The sequence below is a fragment of the Orcinus orca genome, chromosome 4, assembly GCF_937001465.1.
Source record: "Orcinus orca chromosome 4, mOrcOrc1.1, whole genome shotgun sequence".
Lineage (NCBI taxonomy): Eukaryota > Metazoa > Chordata > Mammalia > Artiodactyla > Delphinidae > Orcinus > Orcinus orca.
Genome location: NC_064562.1, coordinates 12,563,789 through 12,586,919, shown reverse-complemented (window position 1 = coordinate 12,586,919; position 23,131 = coordinate 12,563,789). Strand labels below are relative to the sequence as shown.

At 35.4% G+C, this 23,131-nt stretch overlaps 1 protein-coding gene across 5 annotated transcripts in view; it reads right to left on the bottom strand.

Annotated features, from left to right (window-relative positions):
- Window positions 1-2,045: 2,045 nt before the first annotated feature.
- CCSER1 (coiled-coil serine rich protein 1) overlaps window positions 2,046-23,131 on the bottom strand; it is a 1,274,678-nt gene continuing 1,253,592 nt past the window's right edge. For 4 of the 5 annotated variants that reach the window (XM_049709018.1, XM_049709019.1, XM_049709020.1 and 1 more), the window contains one exon: window positions 2,046-5,263. In XM_049709018.1, the coding sequence (XP_049564975.1) occupies window positions 4,778-5,263 (486 nt within the window). In that variant the 3' untranslated portion in view covers window positions 2,046-4,777. The remainder of the gene's footprint in view (window positions 5,264-23,131) is intronic. The other variant, XM_049709022.1, reaches the window with a different exon arrangement.

The window sequence follows — 23,131 nt, the reverse complement described above, 5'->3', positions numbered from 1 at the left end:
GGGATTAGCAACCTTATAAGACCACAGCTTGTTTATTCTCTGCCATGTGAGAAAACAGAAGAACGAAGCTATCTAAACCAGGAACTGAATCAGCTGGCACCTTTATCTTAGACTTGCAGCTTATAGAGCTGTAGAAAATAACTGTCTATTGTTTAAGCCACCCACTCTATGGTATTTTGTAACAGCAACCTGAGCTTAACAAAGCAATGAGGTAATGTCTGGAAAGGATGTTAAGATGTAGAAAATTCTTTTTCTTGAATTTTATGTTCAAGAGGAAAAGTATGTTTGTTAAAGTGGTGAAGTTAATGGGGCTAGATTGAAAGTTCTCTAAAAGGAACCATGATATCCCACTTCAAGATTAGTTAGGTAGATGAAACCCACTTTGTATTAGTAAGAATTTTCATTGTCTTAATTTCTATGGGAAAAATTTCAGGTCTGAAATAGGGTGAACTGCCTTCATCCTTTTCCATAGATAACACACCTGGAAAATGAGATATCTGACATATTTTTGGGCTACACTACTTGATACTGAGCAGGTGGGTTCTGAGCAAGATCAAATTTATTGTCAATAAATAGTTGGTGGATATGTTTGTGATTCTATTGGTGAAAGAACTTGGCACAGATTGAGATTTGAAAAATAAAAATTTGGCAATGCTAATGTATATTGTTAGAGAAGAGGGCTTTGTTTAGTTGGTTGATAGTTGGCTGTTTGCTCTTATACTACAGTGCAATTCAACTTTTTGTAAGAACCCAACTAGTTTATATTTTCTCAATTCAACTTTTTGTAAGAACGTAACTAGTTGATATTTTCTATCATCCCTGCCATGTGTATAGATATAGCCTAGTGTTGGCATGACAAAATTAGCACATGGAAAAAGAACAAGAAAAAAAGAGTTTAAATTCCAGGAGGAGTAAATTACCAAAGAAATATTATGTGTGAGTGAATTATTTCTTGGGGTAAAAAAAGAAAATATATAAAAGGATTTGATAATAAAGCCTAAATAGAGTCAAGTTCCAAAATGCAATCAAAATCCTTAGAATAAATGAATCAGTACTATATTTAAATGGATACATCACCAGGGAAAAGCCTCCGGCTGTGGGGAATGTGATTCAGGGATAAGAACGGCAATCACAGACAGCATCTCTACAGGCATCCCCCTTTCTTTTTCCACGTTGACCTAGAGGTGATTTAATGGAGTTGTCAGTGCTGTTTTGAAGCACTTCCTACTTCTACAGGTATTTGGAATATAAAGTTCTAAAAGTGGAAAAGTAGAACAAAATTTAGACTATAAGACCATAGCCAGTATTCCAAGTTACCCACTACAGTGGGTTACTTACTACTTCTTAATAATGAGAAAGGTGATAATGAATGTCACCATTCAATAAACTGCTTCTGCTATTCATCAGCAACTAAGTTACTAAGAAAGGTCTTGGGAGGACGAGTGGAATATGATCATTTATCTTGATCATTTACCTTATCCTTAAATACATGATAATAAAAAGAAAATATTAACTCTTTTTAGGGGAAGTGTTATCTCTGTTAAACACACACAAGGTAATAAAATAAAATGTGAAAATTTCTTTGAATTCAGTTAATTACTTTGAATTCAGTAACACTCAGAAAATTAATGACAATAGGCTAGGTTGAAATCTTGGGAAATACAAGGTGTAAAACACAGGTCATAAACCCAGATTGCTTAAGAAAATCTTGGTAAACATTTTAAGTAAGTGTGGGCATGTCTACAAATGTTTATTGTTGACTAGTGGCTGGCTATTTTATTTATATCTCAATCAATAAATAATAAAAACAACTTGAATGATATGTGGCCCTAGGTCCTTACCCTGAGCATATTGGTATTGGTAGATTCACACCTTTAGCACTGCAGCTACAGTTTCATGGTGTCATTTGCACAAAGACTATGGTGCTCCAAAGAAGAAAAAAAGAGTTTGGAGAGATAGTAATTTTGCTGTGACTCTGTTAGCATATAAAGTTATTTGAAAAAAAATCAATGACTTCATAGAAATACAGTTGCATGTTCCAATAATTACAAAAATGAGAACAGTTTATTTCAGGTGGAAACAGCTTTTCCTTAAGGAATATCTCTTCTTAAGTGTCCTTTAAAACACGTTCTAAATTCAGAAAAGATTTGCAGCAGAAATTTTACAGAGTTACTTAGGCTTAGCTACACATACACATGCACAGAAGAAACAGGAAGGGAAAGAAAAGACAACTGCTTCCATCAGAAAAACAAGCACTTTTTCCCCCTGGTGTCATGTCTTTGGATATGTACTGCCTTGGAGAAATGTATAAATCATTTTTATACATGGAACTGTCTTAGAAAACTAGAGATTTTAGTACAAAGAAATCAATTTGCTGAAAGAATGCCCACATAAGTACTCTATATACACAAGAGGAACTTACAAAGAACCCCTGTTTTACAGTTACTGATGTATATTAGCATAGTGGGCTTACACCTTCTCCAGGCCTGAGTTACACTTAGTATTACAAATAATATTATAACAATGCTGAAAATACTGATACAAAACAGCTTTAAGATGATATTTCCAAAAAATACCCCTCCTTTTAAAATTGAACTGTTTAACCCAGGTTTTCTTTTTGAATGTTTCAGCTTTAAAAAAGATTTTTCAAGAAAATACTAGCATTTAAAACATCTCTTAAAATGTCTATTAAATGACAGATTTTCTTAAATAGATTATTTTTTACAAAGTATAATTCAAAAGTCTATCTTCCAGGAAAGCAAAACTATAAGCTCCAAAAGTCCAAATCAAAAACATTATTTGTGATACATAGTTCTTCCATATCCTGGGAAAAAATCCTTGATTATTTGACCGTTCTGATTTATTTACAGACTTCAAATACTCTAGTAACACACACCAACTTTTAGGACAAATGAAGCTGAATACCACAATTAATAATCATAATTTTTCTATCATTTCTTAAATACCATCCAGCCCAAAATGTCTGTCTGCATGAATATTATAACTTCTAAAGTATAGTGGGAATTTTAGATAGCAGTCTCATTAAGCGAAGCAAATTGCAGTGTGCATTATTCTCTTTTGGCAGAATTACAAACACACACAAAAAAGAAAACATTTGGCAAACATTTGTCTTGATGCACATGTGTTTTCCTTTGGAAAACCAAAATTACAAATCCAGCATATCCACTAAACTCTTTACTCTTATCAATTCTAATCGAAGTTTGAAAAGTGGTTAAAGTTTAATAGTTAAAGCTAGTGGGGGGATATCTAATGGCTTTTCCCCAAAGCATAGAGCTCAAATGCACTTTTGCTTTAGGAGATGCATTTCACACATAGCTTTAATTTAAGCAAGTTAGTCAGGTGCCATGCTAAAACTGCTATCTCAGTTTCCCTTTATTCATTTCATGGATTCTGTCAGAGAGCACAAGGGAAACAGATCATGCAGTAGGTATGACAATTTCAATTTGCATGGACTGTGCCTAATATGGATTCAGTTATTAGCTTTTATCTTCGTATAAGAAAGCTGCAGCCCTGATTCCTACTGGTCATTTTAAAATTATTTATTTCTATAGCTGCATACAGCTCTATGATTAATTAAACATAAAGGAATTATTTATCTCACGTGCACTTATGTATAAGACGTATTAGGCCTTGTTTGTTAAAGAGAAATATTTGCCATCAAACGAGTGAAGTATTCCTGTTAGAGATTTATTTCTAAGATCAAACTGCCGAAGTTTACATATATTTTACTTTTTCCTCTAAATCTAGATGACTGAATAGTCAAAATAGTGTAAACTGGGCTACCAAGAAACTGACTTTCTCTTCCTCAATTCATAATGTAGAGTAATTGATGTGGGTTAATAATGTATATAAAGCAAAATTGGACATACATTTAAAAAAGAAGTGAAAAATTAAAAAATATAAGGAAAGTGAAGTAAAATAATTTTCTTAGAATGTTCTATTCCTCAAATTTTAAAAAAATATGGTGATATAACCATGACAGTGACTCAAAGAGTGTAGCATGTCATGTTTTACGCATCATTTGACAGAATTCAGGCAACATTACCACCTCACTGTGTTATGTCATAGTACTTCGACATCAATAGCAAAAACTAAAAGCAAATTGTTTCGAAGATCAGAGCTGTCATTCTCTGTTTGGCTAGCAATTACTCAGTCTGAAATCCTTTGTGAACTAGTGTGAACTAAACACTTAGAGGATAAAAGAAATACCATTTTCCCCCTTAATCGTATGGCAAGATAAGCTTGATTGTATGTAACAGAGAGACAAACGCATCTCTAGGTTATATGCAAGCAAGCTTCATTCTTCAAATAAATACACCACCAAATACAAGACTTTAAAATCCCTCTTTTCTCTCTCTATTAACTATGTAATTTAAAATTCCTTACAATCGCTTTATCTATTCTGCACATCTATTTTCACAGTAACACCATTAAGTGAACAGAGTGCTATTTGATATTATCTTCTGAAACTTCAATGCATATCAGTGACTGATAAAAATAAAAGATAAATAAATTATGGCCTGTATATAAACCAGCAAGATGGTCTCATTTATTATACATATATATAATAAAGTCTCCAAAGCTATTAAACCTAATTCAATTAACATGCTTGAACCCTCATTGTAAAAAAAAAAAGTACTTTGTTTATAACTAAAAATAAAAAGTAATAAAAAATACATGAAAATTTAAACATGAGCTATGCACGAGAAACACTAACCGTCTTATCCTACCCAGAGACAGGAATGGGGTGATTTAATTACCCATCCTGCTGGCCTAGAGCCTGCAGCTCAGTTGTGTGTAAATTGTGATGGAGGAAAACATTCTTTCTGCTGTACATGTGTAAAGAGATTGGCCCTCTTGGCGGTTGTCCAAACCTGCCTGTAAAGGTTGAATGCTGTCGGGCCACAGCAGCTTGGTCCTTTGGTTTCTCTGAGAACGTGGAGAGCCCTTCGGTCTTAGCTATTGGTTTCAGAGAGTTCTGCCCTACAGTGCCCCGTAAATTCTGGGTGACCTCTGACGTGAGGGTTTCGTAAGTTCCTCTGGAGTGTTTGATAACTTCCACTAGTTCCTTGTCCTTCAAAAAATTGCTTAAACATAGACTGGAGAGCTGACAGGTCTTGCTTTTGTAGGGGCTTGTCTGGTCTGCTGCTGAGTATCTAAAACGGTCCTCGGTGGGAGTATGCATTGCTTTTCTGTCCCTTGTGCTGAGACTTTGGTTCACAATTCGATTTCGATATGTAGCCTGAGGTAAAGACATGGAAAAGAAAAGATGTCTTTAAAAGATACATTCATAGCACACACACCAGAGTGTTGCTTTCGCATTTGTGTCCAAAACCATAAGTTTTCAACAAGGCTTAAAAAATATCAATAGAATTATTTTCTCTTTTCCATGAGATTATATTTACCAGTGCAATTCTACTGTAAAGAGTGGTTAAATGAATAACTTACTCTAAAAGGCATTTATTAACATACTTTTTTAAAGAGCAGTTTTAAGTTGGCAACAAAATTGAGAGGAAGGTACAGAAATTTCTCATAGACCTGCCTCCACACATTCATAACCTCCCTCATTATCAACATTACTCAACAGAATGGTGTTACTTTTTACCCAGGATGAACCTATGCTGACACATCATAATTACCCAAAGTCCACAGCTTACCTCAGGGTTCACTCTTGGAGTTCTACATTCTATGGGTTTGGACACACTTAATAATGACATTTATCCATTATTATATTGTCATACAGAGTATTTTCCCTACCCTAAAAATCCCCTGTGCTCGGCCTACTCATCTCTCCCCTCCTGTCCCCACCACTGGCAACTACTATCTCCATAGTTTTGCCTTTTCAGAGTGTCACAGAGTTGGACTCATACAGTATGTAGTATTTTCAGGTTGGCCTCTTTCACTTAGTAATATGCATTTCAGGTTTCTTGATGTCTTTTCATGGCTTGATAGCTCATTTCTTTTCAGAGTTGAATTAAAAGGCATTTTGAAATGTGTTTATCTAATTTCCTAAGTTTGAATTCTATAATTTTCTCTGAGAATACATATTTTAATAAGTAATGAACATCTATGTATGAATCTATACATTTTTGTTGGATTTAATATGCTATATTTACTTGAGTGTATGCTCAGAGAGTTTTAGAATGATCAATATCATGATTTGTATCAGCCAAGTGGTAACCTAGAAATTTAAGGAAGTAAAAAAGAAGTCACTCCAATGACCTACAGAGAACAGGGCACTTAAAAGAAATTTCAGCATTTAGACTTTTGGATGCACTTTATTAATCAAAATCAGGTCCATGAGTGTAGGCCCATCTGCTTTCTCACAAGAAGTTTATACTCTAATTACAGGAGCAAGACATAGCTTATTGAATCATGTTGTGGAGGAAGCAAAGATTACAAACTGGCACCAGAATTCCTCTTGAAGAGAGCACTGTCTTGGTTTAGAAAAATACATTGAGATAGAAACTAACTAGTTGGCTTATTGCTCTGGTGGCAAAAAATGAAGGATTTATTGTTGTTACAAAGAAGGAGGAAAAAAGGTAAGAGAAAGAGGTAAGAGAGAGGAGAATAGAGCACATGGCAGTAGGCTAGTACAAAATGTGCTGAAGGGCCAATGAAAATTTCTGTGTACCTGACATCTAAATGGCATAGTTTTTAAATACCCAACTTTTCATTGTTTGTTCCCTAGAAAACCATTTCTCCAAACCTGGTCTCTACTTTGAGCCCTAATTTACTTACCGGCATCATCACTTTGACTAATTAACATTCCTAATCTGACATAAAACAAAACCAAAAAAATAAACTTGATTTTAAGTCTGCAACCTATTCTTCCCCAAATACCCTCCTTCTCACTAATGGTACCACTATCAGGCCAACATCTATAAATCACCTTTGCTTTCTCTTTTTCCTCACATACCTTTAAATCAAGTCCTTGCTGATGTACTGCAAATAGGCAACCTCAAGTCGTCTACTTCTCCTATCTCCAATCTAAACCTCCTGACCCAATTCTCTGGTACATATTAAGCATTTGATAAATATTTGATGAAAAATAGCTTATCTGCTTGAGATAATATATTGAGTGTGTATTATATGCCAAGCATTTTTCTAATGCCCTTATTTATCCCTCACAAGAGTCTCTTGAGGTAGCTTCTATCAGTCCCATTACACAGGCTAGAAAACAACACAGTGAGTTTGTACTCTACAGATAGTGTAAGATAGACAGTCTGTTTGATTAACCACTGATTCATTCTGCCTCCCAGTATTCCCATGGGAATATTTCTAAAACGTATCACATTTTTCTAAAATAAAGTACATGCAGAACCATACTGTAACTTAAATTGAGGCTTCAAGATTATCATTACTGAGATGAATATCCCCAATTTTCTGTAAAACTAAGTTCTGTTAGGGGATATCTTTAGGGTGTCTTTATACTCAGTGACTTCAGATTGAGATATTTTGCTAACCATGTGTTTTCTTTCTTTAAATTGTCTTAATGTCTGTAGTAAGCTGCCATTCTAGTTTTTAATTTGTGCTTACATATATCAGACCCTCTCCATTACTTCTAATTTGCCATTTTAACTCTTCCCTTGATTTGCAGTAGAGATAGTAAGGCTGGTTACCTGTTTGTATGAAAGAAGCATTGTATGACTTACAGAAGGTGTTTCAGGGACTTTCTTGGGAGTAAAAGAAATAGGCTAGGTATTTGGACCTACTTAGAAATGTGAGATTTTCTTTTCTTTTCTTCTTTGTGACTTTACTTCTATAAGATGCTTACTTAACTGTTGAATCAGTTATTGAAAGATCCTCAAACACTGTGCCTAATATCACATCCAAATGTCAGAAACATCATGGGTATAAAATACTCTGAGAAAAAAAATCGTTTCAGAACAGAAGAGCCATTGGTAAATTCATCTTGATAATAAACCTTTCTATTCTATTTATATACATGCTGCCTAGGAAAGCTGAGGAGATGAGTGGAAACTTCATTTCCATTACTTTAACATTAGATTTGGGGAAATGTTCATCATTTTCTTTATGCGATCATTTTAACCCTCCTGGGATATATTACATTAAATTGAATATAGTTTTAATAAGACATATTGAAAGGGATCAAATGACTCAATCCCATAGGCAGACTCAGTGTTCTCTGGTATAACATCTGATCCTACAAGGTACATATGCATCTACTATAAAAGGAAACAAAATGAAATGATCTATTTTTTTAAATGCATATTTAAATCACCCATTCCTGTTTGTTCAGCATAGTTTGCTTTTAACATCTTAGACTTTTCCTTTTTGTTTTTAGTTCTTTGTGATGTTCATCATTAAGTCTAGGGCTCACAGTGTACATGGGTGATTGCATGGCACATGGGGCTAATGGCATGGATTTGGGGTCAGACAAATAAAGGTTCCTTTGCTGATTTGATAAATATTTATTGACCTCTACTGAGAGCAAGGTGCTATATTATGTGATAGGAAATAGTATTGTTCATAAGAGAACCAGCTCTTGCATTTAGGCAGCTTGAGGTCTAATGAGAGAATCACCCAGAATCAGACAATTTCTAGCTAAGTGACCATGGCAAGTTAATTACTCTTCCCAAATCTCCAATTTCCTCATCTGGGAAACAAAGATTTACATTCATACCTGTATCTACATACAGGATTATATTTAAGACTTAATGAACTGCTGTGTATAAAATGCCTAATATTATACCTGAAGAATAGTTATCTTGATGACAGTGACAATAAGTATAGTAACAAAATAAAGTGAATACACCTAGAAGTTTCTCTGATAGATGCTTGCTTCATCCTTTAGAAGTAAAACCACTTTGAATTCTTCTATCTCAACTTAAAAAAGCACAGTAATTTACTCCAGAATACTTGAGTAATTTTACATTTATTTTTATGGTTTGGTTCCCTAGAAGAGATTCTGAGATAAATATTTGAGACAATAAACAAAAGTTTACTAGAGTGTATTCTCAAGTCAACACCCATGGGGTAATGAAGAAAGCAGTGTCTGTCAGAGGGAGAAGTTAAACTCTATGCAATTAAACTATCTATCTCAGATAATCACACAGGGAAATCGCAAGCTGGGATGACTCCACAGAATTGTCCCCAAGTTAGGCAAGTGGTTGGGAGCCTTATACTCTTATATCAACAAGTTATTGGACATTGGCAATATCTGGGAAGGGGGTGTAACCATGAATGAACAGGCTTTTTTTTTGGTAAAGGAACTTACTTGAATGCTATTAGCTGCCAACTTTTTTACCAACTGGGAAAATGAAGGCTTTAGTTGTGAAAATGTGTGTGTGAGTGTATGTGTGTGTGATTGGAGTGGGGGAGGAGAGAACTGGGGAGCACACCACAGCATCCACTACACTCATTATCCTACTTATGTACCTAATACATTAGGGGATAATTTGGCATAATGGAAAGAACACTGAACCTTGGGCGAAAGACTCTAATCTTGTCTGTGCTGCTATCAAACTGTGTGAACTTTGATGAAGAAATTAATTTCTCTGGGCTTCATTTATGAGCCTATTGAAAGAGATGAGAAAAATAGAAGATAAAAATTAGATCTTGAAGAAACTCTAACATTTATTCAATTATCTTCCAGTTCTAAAAGTCTACATTTAAATATGTACTTAATTCTATATAGACAAATATAGGAAAGATCCCTTTGATTCAAAATATAAAAATATATTTTTGCATATATATATATATATATACACACACACACAAAATTTGTATTTGGTTGCAGTAGTCCAGAGGGAAATAAGTTTTTCATCATGCTGCTAATTGATGTTAATTCCTTCTGAAGCTCTTGACATCACTTCCCCAGAGGGAACTTTCAGTGCATATACCTAGCCACATCTTTCTTAAAGCTGGAATTAAATTTCCACAAACTAATATAATTATGTTAGTTTTTAGACAATTGAGTTGTCAAACAGTTATTTTTTTTTATTTTTTATAAATTAATTAATTTATTTATTTTTGGCTGTGTTGGGTCTTCGTTTCTGTGCGAGGGCTTTCTCTAGTTGCGGCAAGCGGGAGCCACTCTTCACTGCGGTGTGTGGGCCTTTCACTGTCGCGGCCTCTCGTTGCGGGGCACAGGCTCCAGATGCGCAGGCTCAGTAGTTGTGGCTTGCAGGCTCGAGACGCGCAGGCTCAGTAGTGGTGGCTCACAGGCCTAGTTGCTCCACGGCATCTGGGATCTTCCCAGACCAGGGTTCAAACCCGTGTCCCCTGCATTGGCAGGCAGATTCTCAACCACTGTGCCACCAGGGAAGCCCCTCAAACAGTTATTTTATTACCTATCCTTTGGGTTCCTAGTAGAAGATGAATGGATGGCAAATTTAGTGATTAATCACTCAAAACTGAAGATTATAATAAAATCAGTTCTTTACTTCACTATAATTATTTTTCCTCTCATTTCTTCACTGGAGTATATAATCTGCATTTCATTGAATTCAGGATGAACGATTTTAAAACACATTATTATTTTACATACCACTATGAAGGAAAAAACAAACAAAACTTATGATGCTAATTAAAAACAGGGCTTCCCTGGTGGCGCAGTCGTTGGGAATCTGCCTGCTAATGCAGGGGACACGGGTTCGAGCCCTGGTCTGGGAGGATCCCACATGCCGCGGAGCAACTAGGCCCGTTAGCCACAACTGCTGAGCCTGCACGTCTGGAGCCTGTGCTCCGCAATAAGAGAGGCCGCGATAGTGAGAGGCCCGCGCACCGCGATGAAGAGTGGCCCTCGCTCGCCACAACTAGAGAAAGCCCTTGCACAGAAACGAAGACCCAACATAGCAAAAATAAATAAATTAATAAACTCCTACCCCCAACATCTTCTAAAACAAACAAAAACAAATAAAAACCACATTCCTTCCTTACCAGTGGTGTGACCCATTCATCAGTCACACCAGCCTCTCATTCAAATTTCTTCTGTCTTCACTTCCCTTTCTTAGGTTTGATAGTATTTTTGCATTTGTCTCAATGATACAGCTTCGTGTACGTGTGAGTATATTCCTTCTTTTGATTTCATAAAGCATTTGGTTTTTAATTTAGAAGAGAGTATGGAATTGAAGGCAATGCAAGTACAAATTTTTTTCATTAATATCAAAGTTATACTCTTTCTTTCTTTCCATGGCTTTCCATATACAAAATAACATTTGCTATAATACCAAATCATAGTAAAAGCTTTTTGAAAATATTCTTATTGGTAACTCACCACATGTAGTGCTAATACTGCATATAACTCAATCGAAGAAAGGACAATATGAAACTATGATAAAATCCACACAGAGCAATGTAAAAACACTGCAACTGCAACACAGTTGAAAACATTGATTGTAAGATTTATCCTGATTTTAGGGGTTTTATTACATTTAAAAATTGTCTTATAGCTGATGCAAAGAATATATACAGTAATCAGGCCAATGTGCATAGCCCAATTTTCATTAAGGCAGGGTGACAGGATAGAATTAATGAGGAGGGGAGCAATGTTTCAGTCACTGCTTAATGAATTTCATAATGTTTTTCTGAACTTTATTTCATGTGTGTGAACTACACTGGGAATTGCCAAAAATGTTATCAGGCAACAACTTCCTAGTTTCTTATATAGATTAAAAGTTAGCACATGATTGGTTATTTTATTTGATTTTAAGATATATTTTTCTGCAAATGTTCTCCACTTAACCAAAAACAGTATTGTTTTACAACTAGAATTGTTCCTAAAGGAAAAGAAATACTTGAAGCAACTTCCAATAGCTAGTAGAAAAAAAATGGTATTACATTAGAAAAATGGCTAAAATTAAATAGTATTTTAACAAATTATAAAGATTACTGAAAATAACATTATAATTTGAATTTAAATAAGAGATGTATATGAAATTATGTTAAAGTGAGCCAGAATTATCAGGAGAAGCTAAGTAGTAACTCTTGGGTAATTCATACTGAGAAGAAACATGCCTCCTGAGTAAGGTTTATGGTTTCTTACTAACGAGACTCTAGATCAAGTAAGTAGAACATAAAATGCAGAATACTGTATGTTTTATGTTCAAGAATAGACACTTTGACCCATACTTACTTCCACACCCAAGCCAACTAAAATAGAAGTTTCATAAGGGCAGGGACATTGCCTGTCTTGTTTAACGCTGGATCCACTCCTCCCAATAGTACCTGGCATTTACCAGTAGCTCCTTAATATTTATATAGTCCAGAGAAGAATCTACTACCATGTTTTTTACCCTTACTGATATAGCTTATCTAATATGAAATGTTCTTTCTCTAGACATTTTTATCTCATTGATGAGTTGATTACTTTGATCTATATGGATTGATATACTACCTGGATCTTTTTTTTCACACACACACACACACACACACACACACACACACACACACACACACTGTATTTTATTTTTACAAGAGAGAAATAGACTGACACCAAGCATTGTAAATGCATGGCCACAACAAAAGCAACAATGATTGCAATTACCAAACACGAAACACACTCATACTATGTTATAATATTGACATTCAGTCCAGTAATCCTCCACTGTAACAGCTCCTTTACTTTGCAGTGAAAATTGATTTGTACATTTTTTGCCTCTGAGTACTTGTGGGATTTTTTTTGTTTTTCAAACAGAAAGTCACAAAAATTATAATCATCCTCATCAGTTCACTCAGTCCCATGTAATTTTTTTTATCTTGATCTTTTGTTAGCACTTTTATGAATTCATCAGTTTTCCATTAGAGTTCTGAAAATGCTTATTCATTCAGTTCAGCAGTATAGTCAGTTACCAGAAACCTGTACTTCTCAGAGTCTTTTCCATGAATTCCTTGAAGATGAAACCCTTTTATAGGAACATATTTGCAAAAGCATCAGAGTACACCGAGGACTGTCTGTAAATGACAAAAGACTTAAAAATGACCACAGTTAAAGATTGATGAAAGTTCATAATGTAATTGACAAGGAAATTTAGTTATTTCTGAGATATACATTTAAAGTAATAACTAGAATTATGACTTACAACATTATACCAGAACATATAAGATTTTTAGAAATTTCATGTAATGTCGGAAACATTTATATTAACATATTTCCATACAAATAACCCAAAGGAAGTTTTTTTGTTTGTTTGATGACTAATAAGAACACCGCAGTATAAAAAAACAATTTTATACATATCAGTGTATACATGTCAATCCCAATTGCCCAATTCAGCACACCATCATCCCCACCCCACCGCAGTTTTCCCACTTTGGTGTCCATACATTTGTTCCCTACATCTGTCTCAACTTCTGCCCTGCAAACTGGTTCATCTGTACCATTTTTCTAGGTTCCACATACATGCGTTAATATATGATATTTGTTATTCTCTTTCTGACTTACTTCACTCTGTATGACAGACTCTAGGTCCATCCACCTCACTACAAATAACTCAATTTTGTTTCTTTTTATGGCTGAGTAATATTCCATTGTATATATGTGCCACATCTTCTTTATCCATTCATCCGATGATGGACACTTAGGTTGCTTCCATCTCCTGGCTATTGTAAATAGTGCTACAATGAACATTGGGGTGCATGTGTCTTTTTGAATTATGGTTTTCTCTGGGTATATGCCCAGTAGTTGGATTGCTGGATCATATGGTAATTCTGTTTTTAGTTTTTTAAGGAATCTCCATACTGTTGTCCATAGTGGCTGTATCAATTTACATTTCCACCAGCAGTGCAAAAGGGTTCATTTTCTCCACATCCTCTCAAGCAATTGTTTGTAGATTTTCTGATGATGCCCATTCTAACTGGTGTGAGGTGATACCTCATTGTAGTTTTGATTTGCATTTCTCTAATAATTAGTGATGTTGAGCAGCTTTTCATGTGCTTCTTGGCCATCTGTATGTCTTCTTTGGAGAAATGTCTATTTAGGTCTTCTGCCCATTTTTGGATTGGGTTGTTTGTTTCTTTAACATTGAGCTGCATGATCTGTTTATATATTTGGAGATTAATCCTTGTCCACTGATTCGTTTGCAAATATTTTCTCCCATTCTGAGAGCTGTCTTTTCATCTTGTTTATGGTTTCCTTTGCTGTTCAAAAGCTTTGATGTTTCATTAGGTCTCATTTGTTTATTTTTGTTTTTATTTCCATTACTCTAGGAGGTGGATCAAAAAAGATCTTGCTGTGATTTATGTCAAAGAGTGTTCTTCCTATGTTTTCCTCTAAGAGTTTTATAGTGTCCGATCTTACATTTAGGTCTCAAATCCATTTTAAGTTTACTTTTGTGTATGGTGTTAGGGAGTGTTCTAATTTGATTCTTTTACATGTAGCTGTCCAGCTTTCCCAGCACCACTAATTGAAGAGACTGTCTTTTCTATGTATATCTTTGCCTCCTTTGTCATAGATTAGTTGACCATAGGTGCGTGGGTTTATCTCTGGGCTTTCTATCTTGTTCCATTGATCTATGTTTGTGTTTTTGTGCCAGTATCATATTGTCTTGATGACTATAGCTTTGTAGTATAGTATGAAGTCAGGGAGTCTGATTCCTCAAGTCCGTGTTTTTCCCTCAAGACTGCTTTGGCTAGTCGGAGTCTTTTGTGTCTACATACAAATTTTAAGATGATTTGTTCTAGTTCCATAAAATATGCCATTGGTAATTTGATAGGGATTGCATTGAATCTGTAGATTGCTTTGGGTAGTATAGTCACTTTCACAATATTGATTCTTCCAATCCAAGAACATGGTATATCTCTCCATCTGTTGGTATCATCTTTAATTTCTTTCATCAGTGTCTTATAGTTTTCTGCATACAGGCCTTTTGTCTCCCTAGGTAGGTTTATTCCAAGGTATTTTATTCTTTTTGTTGTAGTGGTAAACTAGAATTGTTCCTAAAGGAAAAGAAATACTTGAAGCAATTTCCAATTGTCCAGGGACTGTTTCCATAATTACTCTTTCAGATTTTTCATCATTAGTATATAAGAATGCCAGAGATTTCTGTGCATTAATTTTGTATCCTGCAGCTTTACCCAATTCATTGATTAGCTCTAGTAGTTTTCTGGTGGCATTTTTAGGATTCTCTATGTATAGTATCATGTCATCTGCAAACAGTGACAACTTTACTTCTTTTCCAATTTGTATTCATTTTATTTCTTTTTCTTCTCTGATTACCATGGCTAGGACTTCCAAAACTACGTTGAATAATAGTGGTGAGAGTGGACATCCTTGTCTCCCTCCTGATCTTAGAGGAAATGCTTTCACTTTTTCACCATTGAGAATGATGTTTGCTGTGGGTTTGTCATATATGGCCTTTATTATGTTGATGTAGCTTCCCTCTATGCCCACTTTCTGGAGAGTTTTTATCATAAATGGGTGTTGAATTTCGTCAAAAGTTTTTTCTGCATCTATTGATATGATCATATGGTTTTTCTTCTTCAGTTTGTTAATGTGGTGTATCACATTGATTGATCTGCGTATATTGAAGAATCCTTGCATCCCTGAGATAAATCCCACTTGAACATGGTGTATGATCCTTTTAATGTGTTGTTGGATTCTGTTTGCTAGTATTTTGTTGAGGATTTTTGCATCTATATTCATCAGTGATATTGGCCTGTAGTTTTCTTTTTTTTTTTATAGTATCTTTGTCTCGTTTTGGTATCAGGGTGATGATGGGTTCATAGAATGAGTTTGGGAGTGCTCCTTCCTCTGCAACTTTTTGGAAGAGTTTGAGAAGGATGGGTGTTAGCTCTTCTCTAAATGTTTGATAGAATTCACCTGTGAAGCCATCTGGTCCTGGACTTTTGTTTGTGGGAAGATTTTTAATCACAGTTTCAGTTTCATTACTTGTGATTGGTCTGTTCATATTTTCTGTTTCTTCTGGTTCAGTCTTGGAAGGTTATACCTTTCTAAGAATTTGTCCATTTCTTCCAGGTTGTCCATTTTATTTGCATAGAGTTGCTTGTAGTAGTCTCTTAGGATGCTCTGTATTTTTTCGGTGTCTGTTGTAACTTCTTTTTCATTTCTAATGTTATTGATTTGAGTCCTCTCCCTCTTTTTCTTGATGAGTCTGGCTAATGGTTTATCAATTTTGTTTATCTTCTCAAAGAACCAGCCTTTAGATTTGTTCATCTTTGCTATAGTTTTCTTTCCATTTCATTTATTTCTGCTCTGGCCTTTATGATTTATTTCCTTCTATTAACTTTGGGTTTTGTTTGTTCTTCTTTCTCTAGTTCCTTTAGGTGTAAGGCTAGATTGTTTTCTTGAGATTTTTCTTGTTTCTTGAGGTAGGATTGTATAGCTATAAACTTCCCTCTTAGAACTGCTTTTGCTGCATCCTATAGGTTTCGGATCATCGTGTTTTCATCGTCATATGTCTCCAGGTATTTTTTGATTTCCTCTTTGATTTCTTCAGTGATCTCTTGGTTATTTAGTAACATACTGTTTAGCTTCCATGTATTTGTGTTTTTTTATGCTTTTTCCCCTGTAATTCAATTCTAGTCTCATAGTGTTGTGGTAAGAAAAGATGCTTGATATGATTTCAATTTTCTTAAATTTGCTAAGGCTTGATTTGTTACCCAAGATGTGATCTATCCTGGAGAATGTTCTGTGCGCACTTGAGAAGAAATTGTAATCTGTTTTTGGATGGAATGTCCTATGAATATCAATTAAATCTATCTGGTCTATTGTGTCATTTAAAGCTTGTGTTTCCTTATTAATTTTCTGTCTGGATGATCTGTCCATTGGTGTAAGTGAGGTGTTAAAAGTTCCCCACTATTACTGCGTTACTGTCAATTACCTCTTTTATAGCTGTTAGCAGTTGCCTTATGTATTGAGGTGCTCCTATGTTGGGTGCATATATATTTATAATTGTTATATCTTCTTCTTGGATTGATCCCTTGATCATTATGTAGTGTCCTTCATTGTCTCTTGTAACATTCCTTATTTTCAAGTCTATTTTGTCTGATATGAGTATTGCTACTCCAGCTTTCTTTTGATTTCCATTTGCATGGAATATCTTTTTCCATCCCCTCACTTTCAGTCTGTATGTGTCCCTAGGTCTGAAGTGGGTCTCTTGTAGACAGTGTTTATATGGGTCTTGTGTTTGTATCCATTCAGCAAGATGGTGTCTTTTGGTTGGAGCATTATATGTATGTTCCTTTGTTTTGGGTTGTTTTTGTAGGTCCTTTTCTTGTCTTGTGTTTCCCACTTAGAGAAGTTCCTTTACCATTTGTTGTAGAGCTGGTTTGGTGGTGCTGAATTCTCTTAGCTTTTCCTTGTCTGTAAAGCTTTTGATTTATCTGTGAAATCTGAATGAGATCCTTGCTGGGTACATTAATCTTGGTTGTACGTTCTTCCCTTTCATCACTTTAAGTATATCTTGCCACTCCCTTCTGGGTTGTAGAGTTTCTGCTGAGAAATCAGCTGTTAACCTTATGGGAGTTCCCTTGTATATTATTTTTTGTTTTTCCCTTGCTGCTTTCAATAATTTTTCTTTGTCTTTAATTTTTGCAAATTTGATTACTATGTGTCTTGGCATGTTTCTCCTTGAGTTTATCATGTATGGGACTGTCTGCGCTTCCTGGACTTGGGTGGCTATTTCCTTTCCCATGTTAGGGAAGTTTTTGACTATCATATCATCTCTTCAGATATTTTCTCGGGTCCTTTCTCTCTCTCTCTTCTCCTTCTGGGACCCCTATAATGCAAATGTTGTTGTGTTTAATGTTGTCCCAGAGGTCTCTTAGGCTGTCTTCATTTCTTTTCATTCTTTTTATTCTGTTCTGCAGCAGTGAATTTCACCATTCTGTCTTCCAAGTCATTTATCAGTTCTTCTGCCTCAGTTATTCTGCTATGGATTCCTTCTACTGTAGTTTCCATTTCAGTTATTGTATTGTTCATCTCTGTTTGGTTGTTCTTTAATTCTTCTAGGTGTTTGTTAAACATTTCTTGCATCTTCTCAATCTTTGCCTCCATTCTTTTTCCGAGGTCCTGGATCATCTTCACTATCATTATTCTGAGTTCTTTTTTGGAAGGTTGCCTATCTCCACCTCATTTAGTTGGTTTTCTGGGGTTTTATTTTGTTCCTTCATCTGGTACATAGCCCTGTGCCTTTTCATCTTGTCTATCTTTCTGTGAATGTGGTTTTTGTTCCACAGGCTGCAGGATTGTAGTTCTTCTTCCTTCTGCTGTCTGCCCTCTGGTGGATGAGGCTATCTAAGAGGCTTGTGCAAGTTTCCCGATGGGAGGGACTGGCGGTGGGTAGAGCTGGCTGTTGCTCTGGTGGGCAGAGCTCAGTAAAACTTTAATCTGCTTGTCTGATGATGGGTGGGCCTGGGTTCCCTCCCTGTTGGTTGTTTGGCCTAAGGCAACCCAACACTGGAGCCTACCTGGGCTGTGTGCTGGGGCTAATGACAGACTCTGGGAGGGCTCTGCCAAGGAGTACTTCCCAGAACTTCTGCTGCCAGTGTCCTTGTCCCCATGGTGAGCCACAGCCACCCCCCCCCCCCGCCTCTGCAGAAGACCCTCCAACAGTAGCAGGTAGGTGTGGTTCAGTCTCCCCTGGGGTCACTGCTCCTTCCCCTGGGTCCCAATGCACACACTACTTTCTGTGTGCCCTCTAAGAGTGGAGTCTCTGTTTCCCCCAGTCCTGTCAAAGTCCTGCAATCAATTCCCACTAGGCTTCAAAGTGTGATTCTCTAGGAATTCCTCCTCCCGTTTCCAGAACCCCAGGTTGGGAAGCCTGAGGGGCTCAGAACCTTCACTCCAGTGCGTGGACTTCTGTGGTCTAAGTGTTCTCCCGTCTGTGAGTCACCCACCCACTGGTTATGGGATTTGATCTTACTGTGATTGTGCTCCTCCTACCATCTCATTGTGGCTTTTCCTTTGTCTTTGGATGTGGGGTATATTTTTTGGTGAGTGCCAGTGTCTTCCTGTCGATGATTGTCCAGCAGCTAGTTGTGATTCTGGTGTTCTCGCAAGAGGGAGTGAGAGCACGTCCTTCTACTCCGCCATCTTGGTTCCTCTCCCTACCTGGATCTTAAACTACCAAGCACTGGACATGTATATTTTGCTTTCATTGTTGAAAGCAGTGGGGAATGTCAACTTTTCAGGGATGTTTTTGAGGCTTCAACTCCCCTTTAGTTATCCTTCCCTAATAAAAAGCAAGACATATATGTAACTATAAAATATACCTGGAGGAAATAACAAACCTTTCATAGCCACCAAAGCAATATGACATTATATCTAAAGCATTAGCTATCAAAGCAACTGAAAAAAAGCTCTTTCAGTACATTATGTCAATACTGTAGAAAATGAATTAAAAGGGAGTTATTGTAGAGCAGCACTTCTTAATCTCTCTTTTCCCCGTGTGTCAACATGACATATAGAGACACTTCTTTGGCCAAAACAAGGGTTATGAAAATATTCCCATTAAAATATCTGTAACTCAACTCTTTTATCTTCCATTTATGCAAATATTTTGGATTCAGAAATACAAAGAGAATTATCAGTATCTTCTCTAATTTATAAAAAGAATAAATTTTGGTGCTCTAGTAGTAGCAACATATTACTTAAAGTATAGATATAACAAATGACTGACACCCATTTGACCTTGTAACCTGCACATTAATTGAATAGGTCAATTCATTAGTGTAGAAAATAAATGAAGAAGGCGGGAGTTGAGGCAGTAGAATAAATCACAGAAGAAAGTCTATAGTAATATATTAATTTAATTATTAAAATACATCAATACATAAATCTACAGGCAGAATAACAGAAACTTAATACAGTGATATCAAGAAGCCATCTCTATGTACTTAAAATACTATTTAAAATACTTAAAATAGTATGTAAAATACTATTACATATATGAAAAGTGCTTTGAATAAAGGCATGTACAATATTATTGCTCACTGAGTCAAATATTAAAATCTGTAAATGTCTTAAATGTAATTATTTCCATTTTCATTACTATAAGTGTACAGCATAATTGCATTAAATTGGTTGTCAGTTAATGCCAGTATAACATAGATTGTATCGCTTCTAAAGTTTTGCCTATAAACCCTTTTTTACTCCAAATTGGCTTCTAAAATACAAACTGGAATACTTTTTCAACACCTTTAATGGTGTATATTGAGTTTCCCCATTGTGTCTTCAATCTAACCTTGATCTTCACTATTATTTTCTTTCTATCTAGTTAGCCCTGGAAACTGACATAAAGATTTCTTTAATATTCTTTCTCTAATGATATTTATAAATTCTCTTAAATAAATGATAAATTAGCATTGTGACACATTTTAGAAAAGAATTAAAAGGAACTATTCTGGACATAGTCCCCTTCCCGTTGAAGCACACGCCTTAAAGGAACTTCTCTTTTCCCACTTTCAGAGGATGGGTTCTATAGTGTTCCAGACAAATGCTGTGCACTATCTATGGATTCTACTGTTGAAGGAGACATAAAAATCATTCTTTTTTGGTAAAACTCCATCACACTAGTTTTTAATTTACTTTTAATGAAGTCCATAGTTGACTTAACCCTGAGCCTACTGGAAAATGGAGTTGTATGTAGTGATTTAAAATTAAGCTAAGGAAAAGACAATAGTAGGATTTAGATCCTTGAGAAAGCTTTATTTGTCCTTATAAAATTCTAAGCAAGCCTTGAATCTTGGACAAAATACAACAAAATGAATGTACAAAACCAAAAATGCCATAAGGTGGTGGTAAGTGCTTTCAAGAGCTAGTTGTCTGTCTGATGCCTGACAGTGAGAAGATCTCGGGTGGGAAAGAATTCTTAAATATACTAAAGAGAGCATATATTGTATAATTTTAGATTTAGAAAAAATGACCAGAAAGCAAATAAGTCACTTTATCTCAGATTTTATTTATAATAATAGTTAAGATACAGTGACTTTACAATGCACCAAGATATGTGCAATGTTTCATGTATTAATAACTTTCAATCCCTATTATTTTATTATACCCATTTATGATGAAGAAACTGAAACCTTTACACTTAAGTGCTTACCAGGATTCCAGGATTTAGTGGATAGCATAATGTGAATTGGAGCTCAAGCTCTAAGCCAAGGGTTTCTCAATCTCAGCACTATTTACATTTGGGATTATATAATTGTTTTTGCTGTAGAGGGCTGCCCAGTGAATTGCAGGATGCTTATGAGCATCCTTTGCCTCTACTTATAGATGGCAGTAGCACCTGCACCCAGTTGTGACAAACAAAAATGTCTTCAGACATTTCCAAATGTCTCCAGGAGGGCAAAATTGCGCCCAGTTGAGAATTCCTGGCCTAAGCCATAATGCTTCCCTAAATCAAATAAATAAAAGTGACTAATGCAGGATCTCTTAAAAAAAAAAAAAAAAAAAAAAAGCCATTTACACAAACTGCTATCCTTTTAGAAAAAATCATTTACAGCCACTAGGAGAGTGAAATTAAGCTTTTATAATTTTTATTTTATTTTGCAAACACGTAAAGTCCTTCTTATATGCCAGACACTCTTCTAGACCCTTACAGTTATTATTATTTTTTAAAATATTAGCTCATTTACTAACCCAATGCAATTTACTAATAAACATTGAAAGCATTTATAAACATAAATCTTGCCCAAAAACAGCAATAAAAAACACATACAGTATAGCACATAAAATCCAAAGATTTCTTGTCTTAAAAATAACTTCTTCTCCACATGGAGGAATGTTAATGGAGTGTCATGAACTACTTAAAAAGCAAATGCCCCTTTTGATTTTTCACTACATAATATATTGGTGTGTGAAGTAAACCAGGTGTGAAGTAAACCAGGAGACCTGGAATGTGCCTCTTTGTCAATAAACTCAAACGATATTTATTAAAAACAACTGTCCTTTTCCTGTCATCACTGAGGAATAGGATTTCTAAAGCAGTTATAAATACAGGACATTTCTCTACAGAAGGGTTGGCATGTTGCTGCATCTGTTTGTATCCTTAGATGTGCAATCTGTTTTCAGTGATAAAGAAGAGGTTTTTTTAAAGGCCTAGAAACATTCTACCACACAGAGATTGTACAGAGAAGTAGTTACTGCTTTGCAAGCAGGAAGCCTTGTAATAAGTTCAAGTAATAACCAAAAAGAAACATTCAAAGGTCCTGGCAGACAAGACCTCTATTTTTCAAATAGCATAAATTACCAAGAGGAAGTTGTCTGGAGTTAAATTACTTCTTCTGGCTCAACCTCACTCCTAAATTCTTTAGGGGATACTAAATCCTCCTGGTGGGCATTTAGGATTCAACCAGGGTTAGAAGACATGTACAAGATAAGCAAGGTGAATGTTAGTAAGGTCAGCTAAAGGCTGAGTTCCCAAGAGAGGAAGGCCAAGGCATCTACCTCTCATGAGAAAAGCGAAAGCATGCAACTGTTTTCCCACAAGCCAGTAGGACTGTTCTGTTTATAACTAGAGTAAATGAACTCTAGAAAGAACAAAATTCTGAGGAACAATAATGAGTTGTCTTTAGAACTAATACGTGTGTGTGTGCTGTAACCCACTCAGTGTGAACGATTCTTTTCAGTAGAAAGTTTATTTAAATGAGAGTTTCACACAATCACTGCTTATACTCACTGTTTCAATTCAGAAGAAACCTAAGAAAGTATAATTCTGCACAACTGATATTCCAAAAAAGTGTGATTTCTAAATAAAAAGAATAAGTGAGTGTTTAAGCTAATTTTATATGTCTAAGCGAAAGGAGTAGGGAATAGTTTTTATGTGTTTGCATAGGAATGCAAAATAATGGGCAATTACTGTGGTTTAACTAAAACAACATGAAAAATGCATCTCTTGTCTAGACAGGCACATGCCCAATATCTAGCATGTATTAGATGGTACGGTGTTTCTTTTATTTAAAACTTTATTGAAGTATAGTCGATTTACAATGTTGTGTTAATTTCTGCTGTACAGCAAAGTGATTGTTATATATATATATATATATATATAAAATTCTTTTTCATATTCTTTTCCACTATGGTTTATCACAGGATATTGAATATAGTTTCCTGTGCTATACATTAGAACCTTGTTGATTAAATCCATTCTATATATAATAGTTTGCATCTGCTAATCCTAAA